At 46.8% G+C, this 19,375-nt stretch overlaps 1 protein-coding gene across 31 annotated transcripts in view; it reads left to right on the forward strand.

The window, feature by feature from the left end:
* Rbfox1 (RNA binding fox-1 homolog 1) overlaps window positions 1-19,375 on the forward strand; it is a 2,023,047-nt gene that overhangs the window by 1,058,108 nt on the left and 945,564 nt on the right. The window contains exon 1 of one of the 31 annotated variants that reach the window (XM_040277819.2): window positions 14,153-14,608. The exons of 27 other annotated variants lie outside the window; for them this stretch is intronic. In XM_040277819.2, the coding sequence (XP_040133753.1) occupies window positions 14,564-14,608 (45 nt within the window). In that variant the 5' untranslated portion in view covers window positions 14,153-14,563. Of the gene's footprint in view, window positions 1-14,152; window positions 14,609-14,788; window positions 14,961-19,214; window positions 19,235-19,375 lie in introns of those variants that run through there. 3 more of the 31 variants (XM_078024609.1, XM_040277836.2, XM_078024602.1) reach the window with 3 other exon arrangements.

Here is a 19,375-nt window from a genome sequence, read left to right on the forward strand (position 1 = left end):
TGAGCTATCCTTCCCCTATCCAATTTTTATAAAAATTATCTCTCTCTGTACTTTCTTAAAGTTCTTTACAGTTTAATGCCTAATCTTGACATTTTTTTAAAAAAAAAATTTACCTGGAATCTGCTTTTTAAAAATCGAGTTTGAAATGGAGCATGCATTGTTTCTCTTGGAATCACAATTCAGCTGACCCAACAACAACCTATATTTAATATTCTACCTCTTTGTTTGTTCCATTCAACTATTGACTTGCTGTTGCCTGTTAAAGAGCTCTGCTCATTAATGCCCATCAGCCTTGTCATGTGGTAGTAAAATGACGTAGGAAGCCAAGAATCCTCTAAAGAATTGGGCAGATCAGACACTTTGAATTGAGTTTCTTTGGGGTGGGAGTAGCAGGAACCCAACTGAAGTATGTCCAAGCAAAGAGGAGAAGTATTAACTTTCAGACCTAGAAACTCCAATGGTTTACCCAAGTTGATTGGATCTAGCAGCCCAAATGGTATCACCAGGATGGGGTCTCTCTATATATCATGTAGCTCTGGTGCCGCCATGTTGAAGCTGGCTCCACCATTATGCAGTGGGAGGGTGTGTATTAATCACCTCCCCCACACACACACTTACCCAGATTCTCTGAACAGCAACAGGCTACAAAGCTGCATCCCATGCCCATCAACAGACAAAACCCCATTGTGAGAGGGATGTGAGCTCCTTGTTGGCCTGACCGACTCGCATGCCCACCCAGAGGTAGGCGTAAGACTGACTCTCCAGCAACCATCCAGACAGAAGCTTCTCTCATAGAGTGAGAGAGAACCACTAAGAAAAACCTCAACATTTCCAGAAAGAGGGGGTGACCCTCTGGTAAGCTCAAACTAGTGGTTTTGTGTATACTTGATTCGATGTGGATCACATTTCCATGTTATCCTGAAAGTCCACTCAACCCTTTAAAATGGAGTCTTTGTGGCACACTCATTGCTGTTACCAACCAGTCTTTTACCAAATTTCAGCCATTGGGTGAAAGGCGACTTTTCCATTGAAGTGGGAGCCCTCTTAATATTCTGCACCTAAATTTCTCTGGTGTCCAGAGAAATGCACTTAAAATAAAAATTAGATACAATGTTTATGTCATAAATAGGAAAAGATCCACAAGTCTGGCAATAGCCAACTTTTCCAACAGCGCACACTAACAAAATCTTACACACCAGGGGTGGGAGTACAATCTGATATAACCCTTGAAGAACTGTTTTTTTTTTTTAAACAAAAGAAGAAGATACAGTATTTTTTCCCAAGGGTGGGGTAGCCACTTTTATAAATTAGTTCTATAACACAAATATTTTCAATTGATTTATCTTTCAATAGCCACTCCAATGCAAAAAAAAGTCTCCATGTGAAAGCATTTGATGTGGCATTATTTACAATATCAAAGTCAGATCCTGATCTAATGAATATTAGTCTCGAACTGATTACAAAATTGCTGTCTAGAGTACTGCATTTGCCTGACATTTGAATAAAGGGCAATTATACATTTTAGCATCAGAAAACTGTTTTGATGTAAAGAAAACAGCTCCTTCATGAAGATTCAGCCCTAAAATCACGACCGTAGTCAGTATTTTGCAGTAGTTCACCCTAGAGTGGCCGGGTCACCTCTCGGGTGCTTTGATCACAACTTCCATATGGATTACAGATCATATTCCAAACATTTAATGACTCAGCATGAGCGTTAATCACTTTGCTGAGTATATTTCACCTTTTCTCCTTCCTGCAATGCTTGTTTCAGCCCAGGCTGACTGGAGAGCAGTGCGTCTGAGGCAGGGTGGGCTGAGTGGTTAAGGAGAGCTCATCTCTAGCAGAGGTCCCTGAGGATGATGCCTCCGCTCTCATTTCCCAGCTCTGGTTCCCTGGCCCAAGTCACTCACCAGTCCACTGAGCCCATGTCTTCTTGTGTAGGAGGGACCTCATGATCATGATCTCTTAAGTCTAGCCAGATCCTCATGGAGAGCAAGAGAATAGAGACAGTGTGCTCTCTCGGCCCTCAAGCCCTGTGCACCATGCAGATGCTGTTCTTATGGAGTTGTCCTCAGGGATACTCATCTCTAGACTCTCCTGGTGAGAATAGGATTTACCCAGGCAACGTGGTTGTCTAAAATTGTAGAGTTACGGAAGGAGGCAGAGTAGGGAAAAGAAAAAGCATTGGGTGGGTGGTGGGGGGGGGGTTGGTGTTGACATTGATTTGTTTAATGGGAAGACAGAGGACACGCTCCCTGTACCTTCTGCACATGAAGGTGCTATTCTTTATTTTGGCGGTGGCCATAAGACTGTAAGAGTCAAGCAGACACAGTGGGTTGGCTCCCATCATTCCCAAGAGTTACCCGCTGTCTTTTATGCTCATTTCTGTCTCGGAAGACTTCGACAGTTGGACTCTGAAATGGAGCTCCTAGGGCTCAATTTCTCAAACCCGTGTGGAGAATGGAATGGTGGCTGCTTGGCCTGCGCTATTTGGTGCTCTCGGGTCGGAGCCTCCCTGCTGGGGGCTGCACACACATCCTTGGGCTCAGTGGTACTGTGGCCACTTCTGCATGAAGGGTGGAGTTGAGTAGCTGCATCAGAGACCATATGGCCCACAAAGCTGAAAATATATACTGTCCTTTTACAGGGGGCGAAAAAAGTTTGCTGACTTCTGATGTAGGCCAAAGTTTGATTTGAGTCACTGTTGCATAAACAAAAGACTTCAATTCTATATGCATTTGTGTGTGTGTGTGTGTGTGTGTGTGTGTCCTTTAAACTTGTTAGTTAATCCTTGTCTTAACCACAAAAGGGTTTTAAAAAAAAAGTCAAAACCATCATCACCTTCACATCGTCAGATCATTTTCAAACATTTCCAAAAGCGTACTATGTCCCAGCTACAGAGCTAGGTGCTTTAACACATGTTATTTAAGTTCGTAATCCTCTCAGCCACTTCCCGAACTGGTTGGTATTAAACCCATTTTAGAGGCAAGGAAACAGATGTTTAAGAAGATTTAAATAACTTTAAATTTCTTGGAACTCTCCAGAGCCAGAATCCAAACTTAGATCTATCCGAATCTGAGCTGGTGGTTGCTGGGCGTCAGGTGACTGATGGCCTGTCTCCCCGGGACTTTGGACCGCTCTATGGCAGGAATCATGGGAATGGGAAAGCACGCAAGTTCAGGAAGGTATGAGGCATGAGCCCAAAGAGTTTGAATGATGGCATGTCACTCAGGGGGGCCATCGATCTGAGAGTCTAACAGTGAGACTACAGAATAAGACAAGAAAAAAGGTGGATTTGACTCTAACAGATTTCTTGCGGAGAAGTCCAGATAAATGGTCCTCATTTGGGATCCATTGTTCCCACACTATGTGGACCTCACTACAGTTCAATACGATTGATTTATGTATAGCTTTCAATTATTAATAGGAATTATACTTAACGTCTCATCGCCATTCATACAAATAACGCTAAATTAATACGGTTTCAATGGGCTAACACGTGTAATTGTTGTAGTCGCATTAGGAGCTTAGGTTGCACTGATGGTAATGCTTACTTTTAATACTGCTGTTGTTATCTTTGTAGTTATTATTTGTATTTAGAAAGATGACGTACATATTGGTAATATGGATGTGTGTCCCACCCAGATTCACCTCCCCTCGTGGGGTGGTATCTGGAGCAAGGAAGCCATTCGTGTGAAGCGAATTTTAAAATATTGCTCTGAAATTTTTTGCAAAGGTAGAGCCCTGACTCCACAGGACTAGGGTGCTCACAAGAAGGGTCACCAGAGAGCTCTCCTCTTTCTTGTCCGTCACATCCACCAGGGATGGAGTTGAGGTGGCACAATGAGAAAGTGGCTGTCTACAAGCCAGGCAGGGCGCCCTCTCCAGACACCGTCCTTGCAGCCCGTGATCACAGACCTCCCAACTCCAAGACCGTGAGGTCTTACATGTCTGCTGCATCTGCCGCCCAGTCTGGATACGTCCTTATAGAGCCAGAGTCCACTAATGCTGTCCTGGCCACAGAATTAGTCCTTAGTGGAATATTTCATGTTTGCACCGACTTTTATATAAACCTTCACTTTTCACAGAATGGACTGAACCTAATAGAAAATTCATTTAGTTTTCCATGAAATGAGATCAGATTTTCATCACGGTACATCTCCATCCTTAGAGGTATAAAATCATGTACAGTTTAGCATAGGCAGTAAATTAGCTTAGGGTTTTGTTTTGTTTTTTTCCTTTTTCATGAATAAGGACTTACAGCAAGTCTGGATCCACTGGCAGAATTACCACGTTACACTGATGGTGCAACTTTAAATGTGGGCCCCACCACTGGACTACACTGCCTGCTCTGCACAAATTGATATATATATTTTTTAACAACTCCTGAAATGATCTTGTAAAGAGCACAATTATACTTTAGGACATTGCCATCTGTGATGGGACATTTAAAACAGAATTAAGCCTGGAGATCATGAGTGACGCTTTGTTGTCACTCCAACCGTAATTGGTACAGTGCCTTCTGTTTTATTAAAAATTCTGATAGGAAATTATTTTGCCACAGAATTCTCATCTGTTAAATAGCCCTTAAGTGAGTTTTTTTGTTTTGTTTTGCTTTTTTTTTTTTTTTTTTGCACTTGGAATGACAAAATCATCTTACCGCGAGTGTGGGTTTCAAAACATTAAAATGCTCTCATGGATCTCTGGACTGTGCGCAGGTGCCGGCCTCTCTCCTCAGGCTCCTCTTCCTCTACGTGTCTCCTGGACCAGATCCCCGGTGGCTGAGAGTGGGCTGGGCACCTCGTTGACCCCTGGGGGAATCCTTTTCTAATACAGGAGCAGCGAGGTCTACGGGAGGAAAGGGCACGCGACACAGTGCTGCTCACTGCGGCCCCCACGTGGAAGTCCACTGGGCCCAGGTCACTGGCCGACCTTTGTCCAAATGAGATTGAAGAGGTCCCTGGCGGAAAAGAAAGAAGAGAAAGAGGAGGTCGGGGGTAAAATGTGGATTGGCAGCCCAGCAGCTGTAATAAAACCGTGGCCTGCCTGCGGGTCAAGCTCTGGCGATGCCCCCAAGGAGCTGGGTCCTGGGTTCCTATGCACAATCCCTTGGGAAGGTCCCACGGGAGACCAGACTGTCCTTTCTTTAAGGGACCAATATCCAAAAGGTTTTGTCCTGTTGGGAAGTGGGTTTGCACCCGACGAGGCATTGGTTGGACTTCACAGGCCTGCTGTGTGGGAAGAGGAGGGCCCACCCCCAGGACAGCAGACCCCACCTCCTGCTCAGGTGGACCTTCTCCGCGCATGCGCATTGCCTGGGATGACTGGGGGTCACCGGCTGTGTTCCTATGGACTTCTCGTCCTGTCCCCTCACCTTCTGGTGTCTCGGGTGAATGGACATAATTGAGATGGCAGTGGGATATCTCAGAGAGGAACCTGCAACTTCCTGCAGGAGGCCTGTCTCCCAGGTCGCCAAGTAGGGTCAGGCCCCCTCCAATACCTGTGGGGACCTAGAGGGCCGCAGAGTCGCACACCACAGCCCCTGCTTGTATCTCAGGGAGACGGAGCATTTAGCAGGCAATCAGCGACCGTCCAGTGGTAACCGGTTTGCCAAGTCAACAGAGCCCATGTTCTAGATGACCATGTGCCCCGAAGAAAAACCCGCCCTAAGCAAGCGTGGCACTTGGTTGTCACACACTCATCAGACATTTACTTAATGAGAACGCTGTCTGTCATCACTCTTTAAAACACAGTGCTCAGACACCTGAGGGAGGTGGGGGCCGGCGGCTGAAACCCTGCCTGCAGCGAAGGCACAGGTCCCATTGTCCAATGGCTGGCGAAGAGTGTGCTGGCGAGGCCAGCGTTGACCCAGCTGGTGAAGTGACAGTTTGCTGTTGCATGAGCTAAACCACCCCCACGCCTTGCACTGGCTGTGGGTAGTAAACTGGTGACGATGCTGACATATGAAAACGGCACGGCACAGTCCTGACCTCAGAGTGTTTATTCAAACACCTTCCAGGACTTGATTAGGAGCTGCACTCTCCTGGGTTGACCTTGACTTTAAAAGCATGGATATCAGCGTCTGTCTGCTCTCCCAAGACCCCAACCCTGCCCAAGCAACAGTTCTCTAGGCGTGTGACCACTCTCCCCAGGGCCAGACCAGTCTGTGCAGTGGTGTCGATGGGAGGAGCTCTGTCCAGAGCTTCCAGTGCCATTCCCAACTCAGTGTCCAACCTGAGCCTCTTACCTTTCCAAGTATTTATCTGAGGCTCCCCACTGTGGTCATTGGTGCCACCATTCAATCAATGACTTGTGACAGAGATCCAGGAGTTAGCTCTGATTGGGGTTTTTTGCTTTACACCATCCCCACTGATCCATCTCTTCCAGTCCCTCAGCAGGTCCTGTGGATTCTGCTTATAAAATACTTATCAAATCCTTCCATTGGTCTTTGTGCAAATGCTCCTCGTAGTCCCTGCTAAAATGGAATAAAGAATCTGCCAGTGGGTCTCACCGCTTCCAGGTGGCCCTTCTCTCCAGACAGTTGACAGCGACCTTCCTTACACTGACTGGGGCGCTGTCTTCGAGAAGTCAAGTCCAGATACCCTAGCATGACATCCAAGCCCCTTCCTCATCTGCCCTGTGCCCACTTTCTCTGAGTGGTCTTCAACTGTCCACTCTGCACATCAGCCCACCCAGGCTCTCCTTTGTGCCTCTACCCAGCTGCTTTCTCTGGCTAGAGTGCCCTTCCCCCTTGCCTGAGTTGAACACACTCCTCTGCATCCTTGAAAACCCAATGCATGCCTCGCTACCCTCTGGCTCCCTGAAAACACGCCTTCTGCCTGCGGGCAGAGCCAGGAGCCTCCTCGGCCAAGCAGACACACGTACAATTGGATTAGCTGTGCCGTGTCACTTGGCTCAGTAATTATGATACTAGTTCTAGGCTAGTCCCATGTGTCACACTTCCTGTCTCCAATAGACTCCTTTAGCGTCGTGTTTCCAGGTCTCACAAGTGTTCTGGAACACAGTAGGTGCTCACGTATGTAATGTCAGAAGAATTAGTCTGTCAGTTGTACACACGTGACATTCTTAGGTAGGAAGACGTGTGCTTACGGTGGGAAAAAACAAAACACACAGAACCTCTAGTGCCAAAGCATTTGTGTTTGTTGAGCATTCAGTGTCTTGGCTGTGTCTCTGACTGGCCCACCAGCTCTGCCTCATGAAAGTCCCTGAGCCACAGGGAAGAGGTTGATTCATCTTGGGATGTTTTGCTTTTCTGCAAGGCAAAGGGACCTGGGGACTCCTCTGCAGGCTGACGGTGTCCCGTGAAGTCCGAACCACGTTTAGAGGATGGAGCAGAGGTGGAGAGCGCGGTTGGGACCTCCGAGGAAGTTGACTTGCATCAGAAATACACAGGGCAGGGGAGGGAACACGCACGGAGGAAGAGAGCCTTCAGTAGCCACGGCAACAGCTCTCCCACCTCTGATTCCTGTTTCTGCTTGTCCCCTCCCGCCCCCTCACTTCTCCCAGTCCTGTCTCATCACTCGTCTCTCTTAACCATCATCAGAATCCAACACGAGGCTTGCCCCATCTTCAAAGTCCAGCTGTTGAAGCTTCCAAAATCCACATTTCTGGGAGAAGCTCCAATTTGACCAGAGGAGGGTGTGTGTCTGACCCTCGTCCATGGGCAGGGGCTGACTGAGGCGGGACTGTGAGGGGAGCAGGTTCTCTAAGAGATCCTTTGGGGTAGGGCCTGTGATTGGCACCTTCACAGCAGACATGGCGGAGATGCTGGCTGAGCCCCATCACATCCTGTGGCACCAGCCCCTTCCCGTCTTGTAAACCCTACATAGGGGTGCCCCTAGCTTGCGAGCCAGCCCTCTCTCCCCTGATGTGCTGACTCAGGTCCCTAGGACTAGGGGCCAGGTGGTGCCCCCTAGGTTCTGTGGGTGGCATATTTCTGACACGCGGGGGGTGAGGGAATTTGGGGGAAGAGTGACCAGCTGGCTTTTGCACAGCTCTTCCATACTGTCCTGCTTAGGGACTCTAGGGATCCTTGTTCTGGGAAGGCAGGCGTGCCCTTCAGGGAGATCGCCAAGCCACCTCTGGCAGCTTTGCGATGTCTCTGCTGGTGTGACCAGTAGTCACGTGTGTCCTCTCCCTCCCTTTTCTCCAGGGCCCCAGAGCTTGGAAGTGACGTCTCCCCCCAGCCTCAGCCTCCCTGCCCTCCTGACTCCTATTTTCTGGTCGCTAGTGAAGCTCGCAGTTCTTGGAGGCTCTTGCTGGGTGCCGTGCGTGTCCACCTCACTCTTGAAGCCCCACGGTGCAAATCAGATGGCGCCAGCTCCATCAGTCTTTGAATGACACAGAAGCAGGAAGCAGATTTGGGGAGCGACAAATGCCAGCTACCCCGAACTTCTCTGAGGCCCCCATCTCCATTCCCTCCTGGGTTCCCACAGAGCGCTTCCCGTGCAGCCGTTACGTCTCCATTTCCCACCTCTTGTCTGTCTGACCTGCTAGGACAGGAGCCTCCTGGGGGCTGTGGTTCGTCTGTCTTGCTCACCTACGGGAGAACTGAAGGTAAATAGTAATCTTGCAAATAGAGACCTGACCCCTGTCCACGCAGCTATCTGCTCAGAGCATGCTGTGGCCAGGGGGCAGCCCAGGCAGGCAGCGGAGCGAGGAGGACTTCAGGGTGCCCTGAGGACTGCTGGCCGGAGCAGCTGCAGGTGACGTAACTGCTTGGTTGGTTGGGGGCACCTGTTGGATTTCTATGGTTGGTCCTAAGTTGGACATGGGGGCAAAAATTAGGGAAGCCTTGAGCTATGGACCAGTCCTGGCTGGTTTGGAGCCAGTGCTACAGGGTTTCCTTGGCCTCTGGGACAGTGGGCAGGCAGAGTGGCCCGACTTCCAGCGATCCTGGCTCGGGGACAGCAAGCGGCTTCTAGCCTGGCTACTGTAGATTGTGCGTTGGTTTCCTGGGCCATCTACCGTGGCCATGGTCCATCTGAATATCCAGTCTCTCATGAGGAGAGGGAAGAGAGAGAAAAAAGGAAGGAAAGATAGAGGGAAGGAAATAGGGAGGACAGGAGGGAGGAAAGGAGGGGGAAGGAGGGGAGGAGGGAGAAAGCAGGGGGAAGCCTGGGGCCCACAGACCCTCTCGCACCCTGTAGTTTGGGCACTGAGCTGGCTTCATGTGAAAGAGTGACTTGCCCTAGGGCTGCCATGGTGTGCCTTTCCAGAACCCCAACCAGATCCCATGGCCCAGACCCAAGCACGGGGAAGAAGAAGGAGGAGATGCTTTCCTTGTCATTTGGCCAAACAAGAGCCACGGGCTTTTCAGGAGGCACTTAAAGAATTTTTAGTTTGCAATTGTGCAGAAGCTGTTGTTCAGGTAATTTAACATTGATTTTAGTTTAAAAGGCAATTAAGACAAAATGGGCAGCCACTAGCCATTTAGGTTAAATAAGCTTAGGTTTAAATTGCTCCCATTACCACCTTTGTTCTCCGGGTTGAGCTCTCCTATGCTAATTTAGTGTGCTTTGGTACGGTGGCCCAAGTGGGACAGGACAGGTGGATGGAAGAGCAGACCCACCAGGGGTTGGTTACCGACAGAGGAAGGTTTGGCCAAAAATTGTTCCCAGGAGGAGATGGACTCTTACGTGGCTTCTAGGAATGGGGATTAGCATGACATTCCAGGGTTCTAGTTCCTTATATTTAAAAACCTAAAAACGGGCTCACTTTTTGAATCATCGATTTCAAATCAAGGTGTTTCCTCTGTAAATAGGAACAGAGACAAGCTCATTTGCTTATGGTGGAGGATGTTCACTGCAGTGTTGTTTAATAAAGGACAAAGAAACTTTGTATCATTTGGGTAGAATCCCAAAATTGATGTTATAGTTTTTAAATTGCTGTTAACAGCTGAGAATGTTTGTGATACATTGTTGCAAAGTACAAAGGAGGGCGAGGCAGTTCAGATGATGTCCCTTGTGTGTGTGTGTGATATTTTAGTTATGTATGCAGTGAAGAGACCTTACGTGGATAAATTCACAATAAAATATCGCACATGGCTATCTTTGGTGAAAAAAAAAAAAACAGCCTTTTCCCGTGTCTTCCAAATTTTCGAATCTCTTAGTAATAAATACTCATTGGCTTTATAATTATTTTAAAAGCATTGACAACTGCACTTGTTTACTGTAATGTACCTCTCAGGGGGGTGCATAACTCGTGCCATCTCATAACTGGTGCCATCTCAAGGAGGAGGGTTCCTGCCCACGCTCAGTTTGAAGGAGTGGATCAGATGTTTCCTGGGAATACTTCTTCTTGTTTAAAGAAAGTGTGCTCTGATTCCTCATGGAGGGTCATTCACCTGGTTCTACCTTATGGTCCTAAATTGAACCATTCTATAGGGCACACCTTTAAAATATGCTCAGGTGATTCGTGCATTTGTCCATTCAGAAATGTGGTCATTTACGAGGGACCGGTGCAGGGCTAATGGTGTCCATTTAGGAACATAGCCACAATAGGCCCACCAGAAATCATCTGCTGTCCGATCTCAATGGCTTCATTCAGCTCACCTTTCCGAATGCAATGGGATTATGAGGTGTCAGGACAAAGGAAATCATTAGGTCCCAGTGTTCTAATCCTGCAAAGTCCCAATGTGGTTGCTATGTAATTTTATGTGTTTTTCAGGTGGAGCCTGCTTTGTGCTTTTCTATAGGAAAATATTTTCAAACTGGTAAAGAAGCAATATGACTGCATTGTGAGGCAAGTCTCTGTAGGTCATTACCATAACTTCCAGCAGAAAGGATAATCTACGCTGCATTTGACTTTAAGGATAGATTGATTTTTATAAAAATCTTTAGTGCATTGAGCCTTAGCATTTTTTCTTCCTATGAAGAAGCAATTAGGTGCTGGAGTTTAAAAAAAAAAAAATGTTAGGCAAAATTTGAAACAAGCCATGATGTTTTTCCTTATGAAGTTTTTATCATCCAACCTTGGAAGGAAAAGAGAGCTCCCAAGGAAGGATGGCCATTGGTACAGTGGGCGTCACCAGCACCCAGAAGGCCAGGGCCCCTCCCTTGTTCTAAGTTCGTGTCTATTTGGAAAATTGAGAAATGCAAGAAACAGGTAAAAACCCAACAGACCCACACTCCTCCCTTCGAGAACTCCCCACTTTGAGTGATTTCTCCCAGGGCTGGGTGTGCACCTACAAGTGCGTGGACACACAGACACACTAAAAGGATGACACCTGTACCCTCCACACTGAAGACAGCACACACCTTTAAAATGTTCACACACGAACTTTTAACAAAAAGCATGCATACGTGTGTGTATACACGTAGACGCAGACACATTTTATAATGAAATTAAATTTCAGAGCTTGGATCTGTATACATGTTACCTTTCTGAAAAGTATCAAACGAACATAAAACGTACTCTTCAAGAAGAAATAGAGCTCTAAACCTTCAATATCTGCATCAGTCTCTTCCCTCTTTCCCCGGAGATCACGATTTCATGATCTTGGGGCTCTTTGTTCTAGAACAGGAATCAGAAATTCTTTCAGTCAAGGGCGAGATAAGCATCTTGGGCTTCTTGGGCCATTTGGTCTGCAGTTGAGTAGAGCAAGAAGAGTCGGGGGCTTTTGTGCCAGCACAATCCATTGGTGGGTATTGATGTTTTCTTCATATGCCTCAATATTGTTCTTCTTTTTAAAAAAGGTTAAAAAAAACTATTTAAAATACAAAAACCATTTTAAACTAGTGGCCATACAAAAACAGTTAAAGACTGAATTTGGCTTTTGCTTTGTCTTCGGTCAAGCCTGTGTGCATCTGTTCTGATCTGTTTTCTTAACATTCTCAAGTACTGAGATATTTACAAGAAGTCTAAATATTATTTTGTTGGTGCACTTTCCTTCATAAATAGTATTACAATGTGTAAGGCATTTATAACTTGGATTTTTTTTCTCAGCATTTTTACTGAGAAACACACACACACACCTGCATTCTGTAGTATCTTTACGTTACACATATCCATACCTATACAGCTGTCCATTTTTCACTGCTATATACTATTCTACCATGGGACATGCCCTATATTACATGTCCGATGGGTATTGGGCTTGCCATCATTTTTTCTGTTATGGACAGTGCTACGATTATATGCATAGCACATCTTGTACACACATTAGGCTGACATTAGAAGTAGAACTGCTGGGTCATAGAACATATGCATTTTCCATTTTAATAGGTCTGATAAATTGATTTCTAAAGTGACAGTATTTCTTGGAGAGGGGGGGTCACTTCCATGGCTGTTCTTCTGGGGAAGTAGCAGGGCAGCAGCCCTGTCCCTGTGCCATCTTGTGGCTACAGATGCCAGTGTGCGCACTGGACTCCCTTTGGGTGAATGCAGGCACTGTTTAACTCTTTGCTGTGTCGCTCACACATGAGAATAGCGATTTATATCAATAACCAGGTCTGGCAACATCTGCCAAGGTTGTCACCCTCTGTGATTAAATGGCCATATGTGCCAGAGAACACGGGGACAATGAGGCTGTAATTAGGATTTGCTTCTCTCCACTGGCCACCCCCACCATGTCTCACTTCGGATAACCTTGCCTTTGTGAACTGATTTGTGAATCAAATTATTCCACGGAGAATGCCAGTTTGTGCTGTGATGATAATACTTCACGCTCCCGCGTCGCTGTCATCAGGCAGGGTTCTAGTGGAGCAGCAGCCTGAATACCTTCTTGCCATTTTACCTACTACCATGGAACATCGTGTCTGGGGATGACCCAAGGGACCGTTGGCAGTTAATTTTCAACACAATCAGGGACATGGGGTAGCTTGCACCACACGGTCGCCGTGAGCTGAAGTTTTACCTCCTGTTTCCTTGACATCCTTTCAATCCCACCGGCCCCCACGGAGGGCTGGCAGAGAGGACAGACAGCAGCCTCCCTTCACTCCACCAGGAGAAACTGAAGCCCCTAGATTAATGCTATGTTTAAAACACACATAATGCACAGAAGGAAAAAGAATCTCTCCTCCTTTAGTTACTGATGTGACTTAGATGGATGAGGGTTATGTAAGGAGTTGGCATGTTCTAAAAAAAAAAAAAACAAAAAACCCTGGAAATATTGCCTCTGGAGGTGGAGTTGTAATAAATGGGAAAATAAATATTTGAGAGATTTATTAGCATTTTGAAATTTGTTTACCAATATATAAAATTCTAATCTGTGATGCACAAGGCCTTGACCCAAAAGGTACAAGAAGAGGACCCAGGAAACCAGTGAATGGCTCACTGCTTGTTCACTGCAGGGTGGGAATGGATACACCTGGGTGCGTGAAAATGTCTTCCACGTGCGGATCCCTCCCGCTTAACTACTAGGAGCCTGAAGAAGGTCTTTCCCCACCTACAGCTGACGGTCCTGATGGTGGAGAATGGAGAAAACCAATTCTCCTATGTCCAAACAAGTGTTTGGTCCCTAACAAAGGCAACGCTTCGGGGCTGGTGCTGGCTCCAACCTTGGGCAGCTCATTCCTAATGGACAATTAACTGCCTAATGGACAATTAGCTCTGTGAGGGCTTTGCAGGGGAGTAGGACATTAATGTCCATGCCACTATTATTCAAATAAGTTCCTTTTCAAAGGTGATGTCAAAGTTCAAGCCAACGCAAGAGAGGCTTTCCTCCTGAAAGCAGTTCCAAGTTGAGAGCATTTTCATTCAGTACCTAAGGTGGGAGAAGATTCCAGATTCCAGATCTCCAGGTCCTGAAGGAGGTACCGCTGCTTCCTGGGGAGGAAGAAAGGCCATCAGCTGTGGCGGGCGGGGGCGGGGCGGGGAGCGGCCCTGACATCTTGCAAAGGGTATTTCTGTGTGAAGGAGCACATTGGAAGTCATAAATACCGTCCCATGGACATTTTGAATAATGCAGGAGTAGCGTAAGTAATTGGAAGTGCTTATATCCTGCCTTTAGACATTTCATTGCTCGTGAGTTAAAATTGGTTGTCAAGAGAGGACTCAGGGGACCGTGCAAGGTGCCCTATTCTGTCATGTGGTACATATTTAATGCTTGAAAGAACAGGGGAAGGGACACGTGCGGGGGAGAGAGGGCGAGCAGCGAGATAGTGCCATCAGCTCAATGCTCTGCAAGTGCTTGGGAAGGCGTGGGGGCGGGACCCACGCGGCAGCACCAGCATCCACCGCCTTCCCCGAGCTGCAAGACTTTGCAAAAACATTGGGCGTCTGATTTGGCCGGCGTTTTGGCGCGGACGGAGGAGGCCCGAGGCCGCCAGGGGAAGCTGGGCCCGCGCGCGGCGGCTCGCGGTGGCCTCCCTTTGTGTGCGCCGGGTGTTGATTGCCTCCTCGCTCGGGGCGCTCTGCACCTGCTGGCGGCGGTAGCCCACAGCCCCGGCCCGCGGAGGCGCGGTGCGCGGTGCGCGGCGGCGGCGGCGGAGGACGGGAGTCATTTACATTGCGCGCACGTGGGAGCCGTTGGCTGCTCCCTCGGACTTGTCCCGCGTTGTGCTCTCCCAGGGAGGAAGCAGGAGGCACTTTGCAGCCGACAATGAAATCTTGGCAGCTAATTGCAGTCGTGGGAGATGCCCTTCAGGTAAGGCGAGCGAAGAAGGCTCTGAACCACTGACAGCGACAGGGAGGGAGACGAGGGAGGGAGGCAGGGAGGGAGGGAGGCCGCTTCCGTGGAGGCTTCCTGAAGCCCACTGACTCCGCGGGAGGGGTTGCCGAGGGACGGGGGCGGGCGACAGGGGGAGGAGTGTGTGCGAATTGACATTTTTGGCTGCCTGTGGCAGAGGAGCCGCTGTCCAACGCTAGCGCAGGAAGGTGGCGGCGTGTGCGCCTCGGGGCTGCCCATCAGAGCAGGGACTCGCAGCGGATGGAATCCGGGAAAGCCGACGCGGCGATGGAGGGAGGCCGCTGCGTTTGCAGCGAGTGAGTGGGACACGGTACGTAAGCCGGGCGCCGAGACCTGGAGGCTGCGCTCGGGGCTCGCCCTGGGCTCCCCACGGGGCCTGGTGGCCCCGGAGGGCGTGGGGGCGTTGGGAGCGCCAGGGGAGCCCGGGGAGGCACGGATCCTCTTCGCCCACTGGAAGTTAGTGGGCAACTTCATTGCCAATGCTCATTGGCTCCGTTTAACTTTATCCTCGGAGATGAATAAGCGTTTATTAAGAGCCGGTGTGCAAGTCCCCATAGGCTAGCGGCGGTTTTGCAGGAGATGCGCGGATCTTGAACTGAGAGGTTTACGGAATGAATGGCCAGATGGGTTGTGCGTTTAGACAGTTGGCACGCTCACGTTCCAGCGGGGCTCCTGTGTGTGTGCGTGTGCGTGTGCATCGCATGTCCGTGTAAACATGTCTACCGCGCTCATAACGCTGGTGTGCCCTTTCCGCTCTGTGCTTCTCTTGACTCCCGTGGAAGAGAGATTAAATGGACATTATTGAATGTACGCATCGACTTGAAAAACAAGCTCTGGACCGCGTTATTAAATGGAACAAGAGTTGCTCTCCTTGACATCAGATGAGGGAAAAATGGGTCTTGACTTCCAGAGGGATGGCACGAACTGTGGTTAGGCATTTGAAAACCGGTACCAGATGTTGAACGCATCCTTCATCACACCACAAGGATCACCTGGAAGTCTCCATCTCTGCCCATCCCTCCAGCCATTATTTCCAGATTACAATGAAATTGAGGGTTTTTGTTTGTTTCTCTCCACAAAGGAGCTGTGTTTTCACCTTTCCTACTTAAGAGGGAGCCATGGGGGAATTCTGAATCCAAAAGTTTTGTTGGCAATACCCTGTTAGTAAAATGTCACATTATTTGCTGAAAGAGTTGCTTCCTGGGGTCCTCAGAGAGTTCCTCCTCTACTCATGGTTCACCTGGTTTTCATTTTGGTCACCCAGAAAAACGAAGGCAGTGGATAATCGAGGTAGTAAGAAATGATTGCGTAATCCTGTTTGTGTAGCTGAGCTGTAAATTGTTTGGTCTGAGAGTATGAGATCTTTCTCGACTGGGTTCCCTGTTTTTTGAGGGAAATGTGTGCTCACAAATCCAAAGGTGTGAGCACAATGTGTTTGTGGGATGGAGTAACTTGCCTTTGTGATTTGCTATGATTAAGTTTGAAGAGGGTGGTTCTTCAAGTGAGTAAACTGAAGTCTCCCTGCAACAGCTGTTTACCACTGCTGTTCCGGGGAACACGGCCACATCCGTGATTTTCATGCAAGAAACGGGATTTTCCAACGCTGCTCTCTGCACACACATGCCAATGCCCTGCGTGTCTGAGAATATGAAGAGCATGGGAAAGAGAATCCTGCTCCCCTGAGCCAGGGGGAGTGTTGGAGATGCCTCCCTCTCCCACCCTCTTTTCTCTCTCTATGCCGCCCCCCTTTCTTCTCTCTGTATTTATTTCCATTTGCTGGTCTGTATTTTTCTACAGAGAGCTTTTCAGGTATCTTCTACTACATATTGTTTCAATAAATGTTTTGAACCCTGAAGGAGAATTGGAAACTGATTATGATTATTATTTTTTAAAAATTTTCTGCTCACATACAAGAATCACTTAGCATCAGGCGATCCCTCTCTGTACTGGTCCTTACAAAAAGTGAACATTCAAAGTTTTAACCAGGGCTTTTGGAAAATGCCTTTATCACAGGAAAGGAGCTGGGTCTTTTCTGTGTCTCCAACTGATTAATTTGCATAAAAGTGCTTTTTGCCTCTTATGACTGACTTTCTTGGGCTAAGCATGTCTTTGCATTTGTCTCTTGTAACCTTGTGCCTCAAACTTTTATTTTCTCCATTACCTGTTTTAGAGTCTGGAGTCAATTTGTATTTACTTGGACTTGGTAGAAATAACCGTCAGCATTGACTTAGGACCTGGCTGAGGCATAACCAAAAGAGCTTATTTTTCTTTTAAGGAACATCTAATTATTTCCCTTTTTTCTCTCCCTGAGGAATACAACACCAAGTTGAAGTGGATCTCAGGTAAAGGGCTTTTTTTGCAACAATTATCTCCCTCTAAGTTAGGTTGCAATGTATTATCATGTTTTATGATGTCATATGATGTGTATGACACATACTGACATTCTGAGAATGAAAGTTTATATTCTTATTGTCTCTGGTTTGATAATAGAGAACCAAGTTGCATGAGTCAATCTTGAGCTAAATAAATAACAGCATCTGCCAAAATATACCTTTTATCTTATCTGCATGAATTTATAATTTTATATTAGTTTTTGAGCCATTCCAGAGAAATGGAAAGGGGTCTAAAAGAGGAAGAAAGTTTATGAAATAATAGGACATTATCATTTTATATTAAACTTTTATTTGTTTAATATTCAGCTTTTGTGTTTTAAATTACACATGAATTAATCTCAGACTTGTCACAGAAGGTCTGAGTAAGTTCTCTGAGAATAATACTAACGTAATCAGAACAAGTAGGCTTTCTGCAGGAGACTATTCTCTGTCCTTTGCTGATTTTTCTGATAAGCATAAAAATAAACAGGAAAAAGCAGGGGGGCTTCAACTTTGGGCACTTTCAATCTTGTTGCACATCTGAAACCTTGAGGCTCTGTGCTGAGTCTTTGGCCATATTGTAGGTTGTGCTTCTGTCCTGTTTGTTTTTGTTGGTTTGCAGGCTGGTTGGGCATTTTGTGAGTGATACTAAACAAGAGAGAAGAAGAAGAAATCTTATAAGTGGACATTTTAATTTATCTGCATTAAATCACATAGAACCCGAATAGCAGCCCTGAAGATCTGCTCGTCATGTGGTATCCCTCTACTTTCGGGGCACTAAGACAAATACCTTTGAAAGTCAGCATTTAATGTACGATGGCGCTTGGTTTGGAAAGCATTGCCTATTAAATTATTCAGTCACTGTGATGTCCCAAACAGTTGACAGGGGTGTTTTCATTAATATAAATAAAGTCTTTGTGAATAGTTGTGGGGTTTCTGTGGGTGCCTGTGCCCAAAAGGCCGAAACAGCTTGTGTCAGCTAGAGCAACTCGTTTTTGATTCAGCAAAACTAGGTTATGAATTCAAGCAATTAAAAATGACAAAAAGCCCAATTTCACTGCCTAGATTAATATGCTTCCAATTTTTCCTGCTCCATAAAAATTTCAAAGTGTTCTTTCTGCTTAGGTGCTTGCATAACCTATGGGGTGACGGGAGGCCCCCAGTTCACATTTGCTTATGATGTCTGAATACTTTGATGTCGCAAATGTAAATAGGATCAATTGGCTGTTCTGAGCAATTTTGGATTTGCAAGTTCTCCTGAAATTATTTCAGTTAAGTTTAAAGGAAAAGCAAGAGGAGCAGTGGTTAGCTCCCAAACATTTATTGAAGGTGAATAATTATTCAGCTAGTTCTGATAGAAGACCAGAGAACACTTTTCAAGAAATTGTGTTGTTTCCAGCTTCCAAAGATGGTACTGACACACCTATATCATCTATACACACATCTAAATGTATATACATGGATCTTACGCATTGGTGCACATGTTTATTACTTTTTCTCTATTTTGTTTATTTTTCTGTTTCTACAAAGGTGAAGTCTAAAACTCTGGATACATGCTTATCTAATTAGCCAAAGCTCACCATTCTCTAAATGGACCTTTTCCATTACGTAGTAATTAAAGGTCAAAACCAGCTGAATTGAATTACCCAGAGTTTTGAGTTAGTTGGTTAAGTCTTCCAACCTGGTTTGTATCACCCTGATCCTACAGAAAGCGCACATGCATGCACGCTCACAGAATCTACATGCCCATCTTCAGCACCATGCACTCCACACCTCCAATCCAATATGGAAAGCAGCTATAAGCAGAGTCAAGGGGTTCCTTTTGCTCAGCGTTTGCTTTGCAAAAAGGAGACCTCAGAAGCTCTGGGTTAGGCAGGCCTCTGCCTGCACTTGTCTTTCTCTCTGACCTGCGTCTGCCTGTGCGGTACTCCTGTGGATGCGATTCTTTGTTGTTTAACTGGAATCTCTACTTGTGAGGGAATCAGGTGCTTGCTTGCTGTATGCCTGGTGTCTGATGTGCTTATTCAGTGCATGAATAGAGGCCTTCCATTTTTATTATGATGATGAGGAGGAGGTGAGCCACATCAACAGTGACAGCAGTAGCTCTGCAGTGCCGATTCTACCTGGGCACTTGCTGGCTGCCTCTGAGAACCCGGCATTGGACGGGAGCCTCGGCGCATCTCCTCTCTGGCCCTTGCAACACCGCTGCAAGGTAAGTGCTGCTGCGTGATTAAGAGATGGGGAAGTGGTTTTCAGAACTTTTTGTGATTAGACTCCAGCTTTTTCTGATTCCAATGTACCCTGGAAACTTACTGATTTGAATGTGGAAAGAAACACAAAAGGTTCTGAACAG

Source organism: Ictidomys tridecemlineatus, chromosome 10, assembly GCF_052094955.1.
Source record: "Ictidomys tridecemlineatus isolate mIctTri1 chromosome 10, mIctTri1.hap1, whole genome shotgun sequence".
NCBI lineage: Eukaryota > Metazoa > Chordata > Mammalia > Rodentia > Sciuridae > Ictidomys > Ictidomys tridecemlineatus.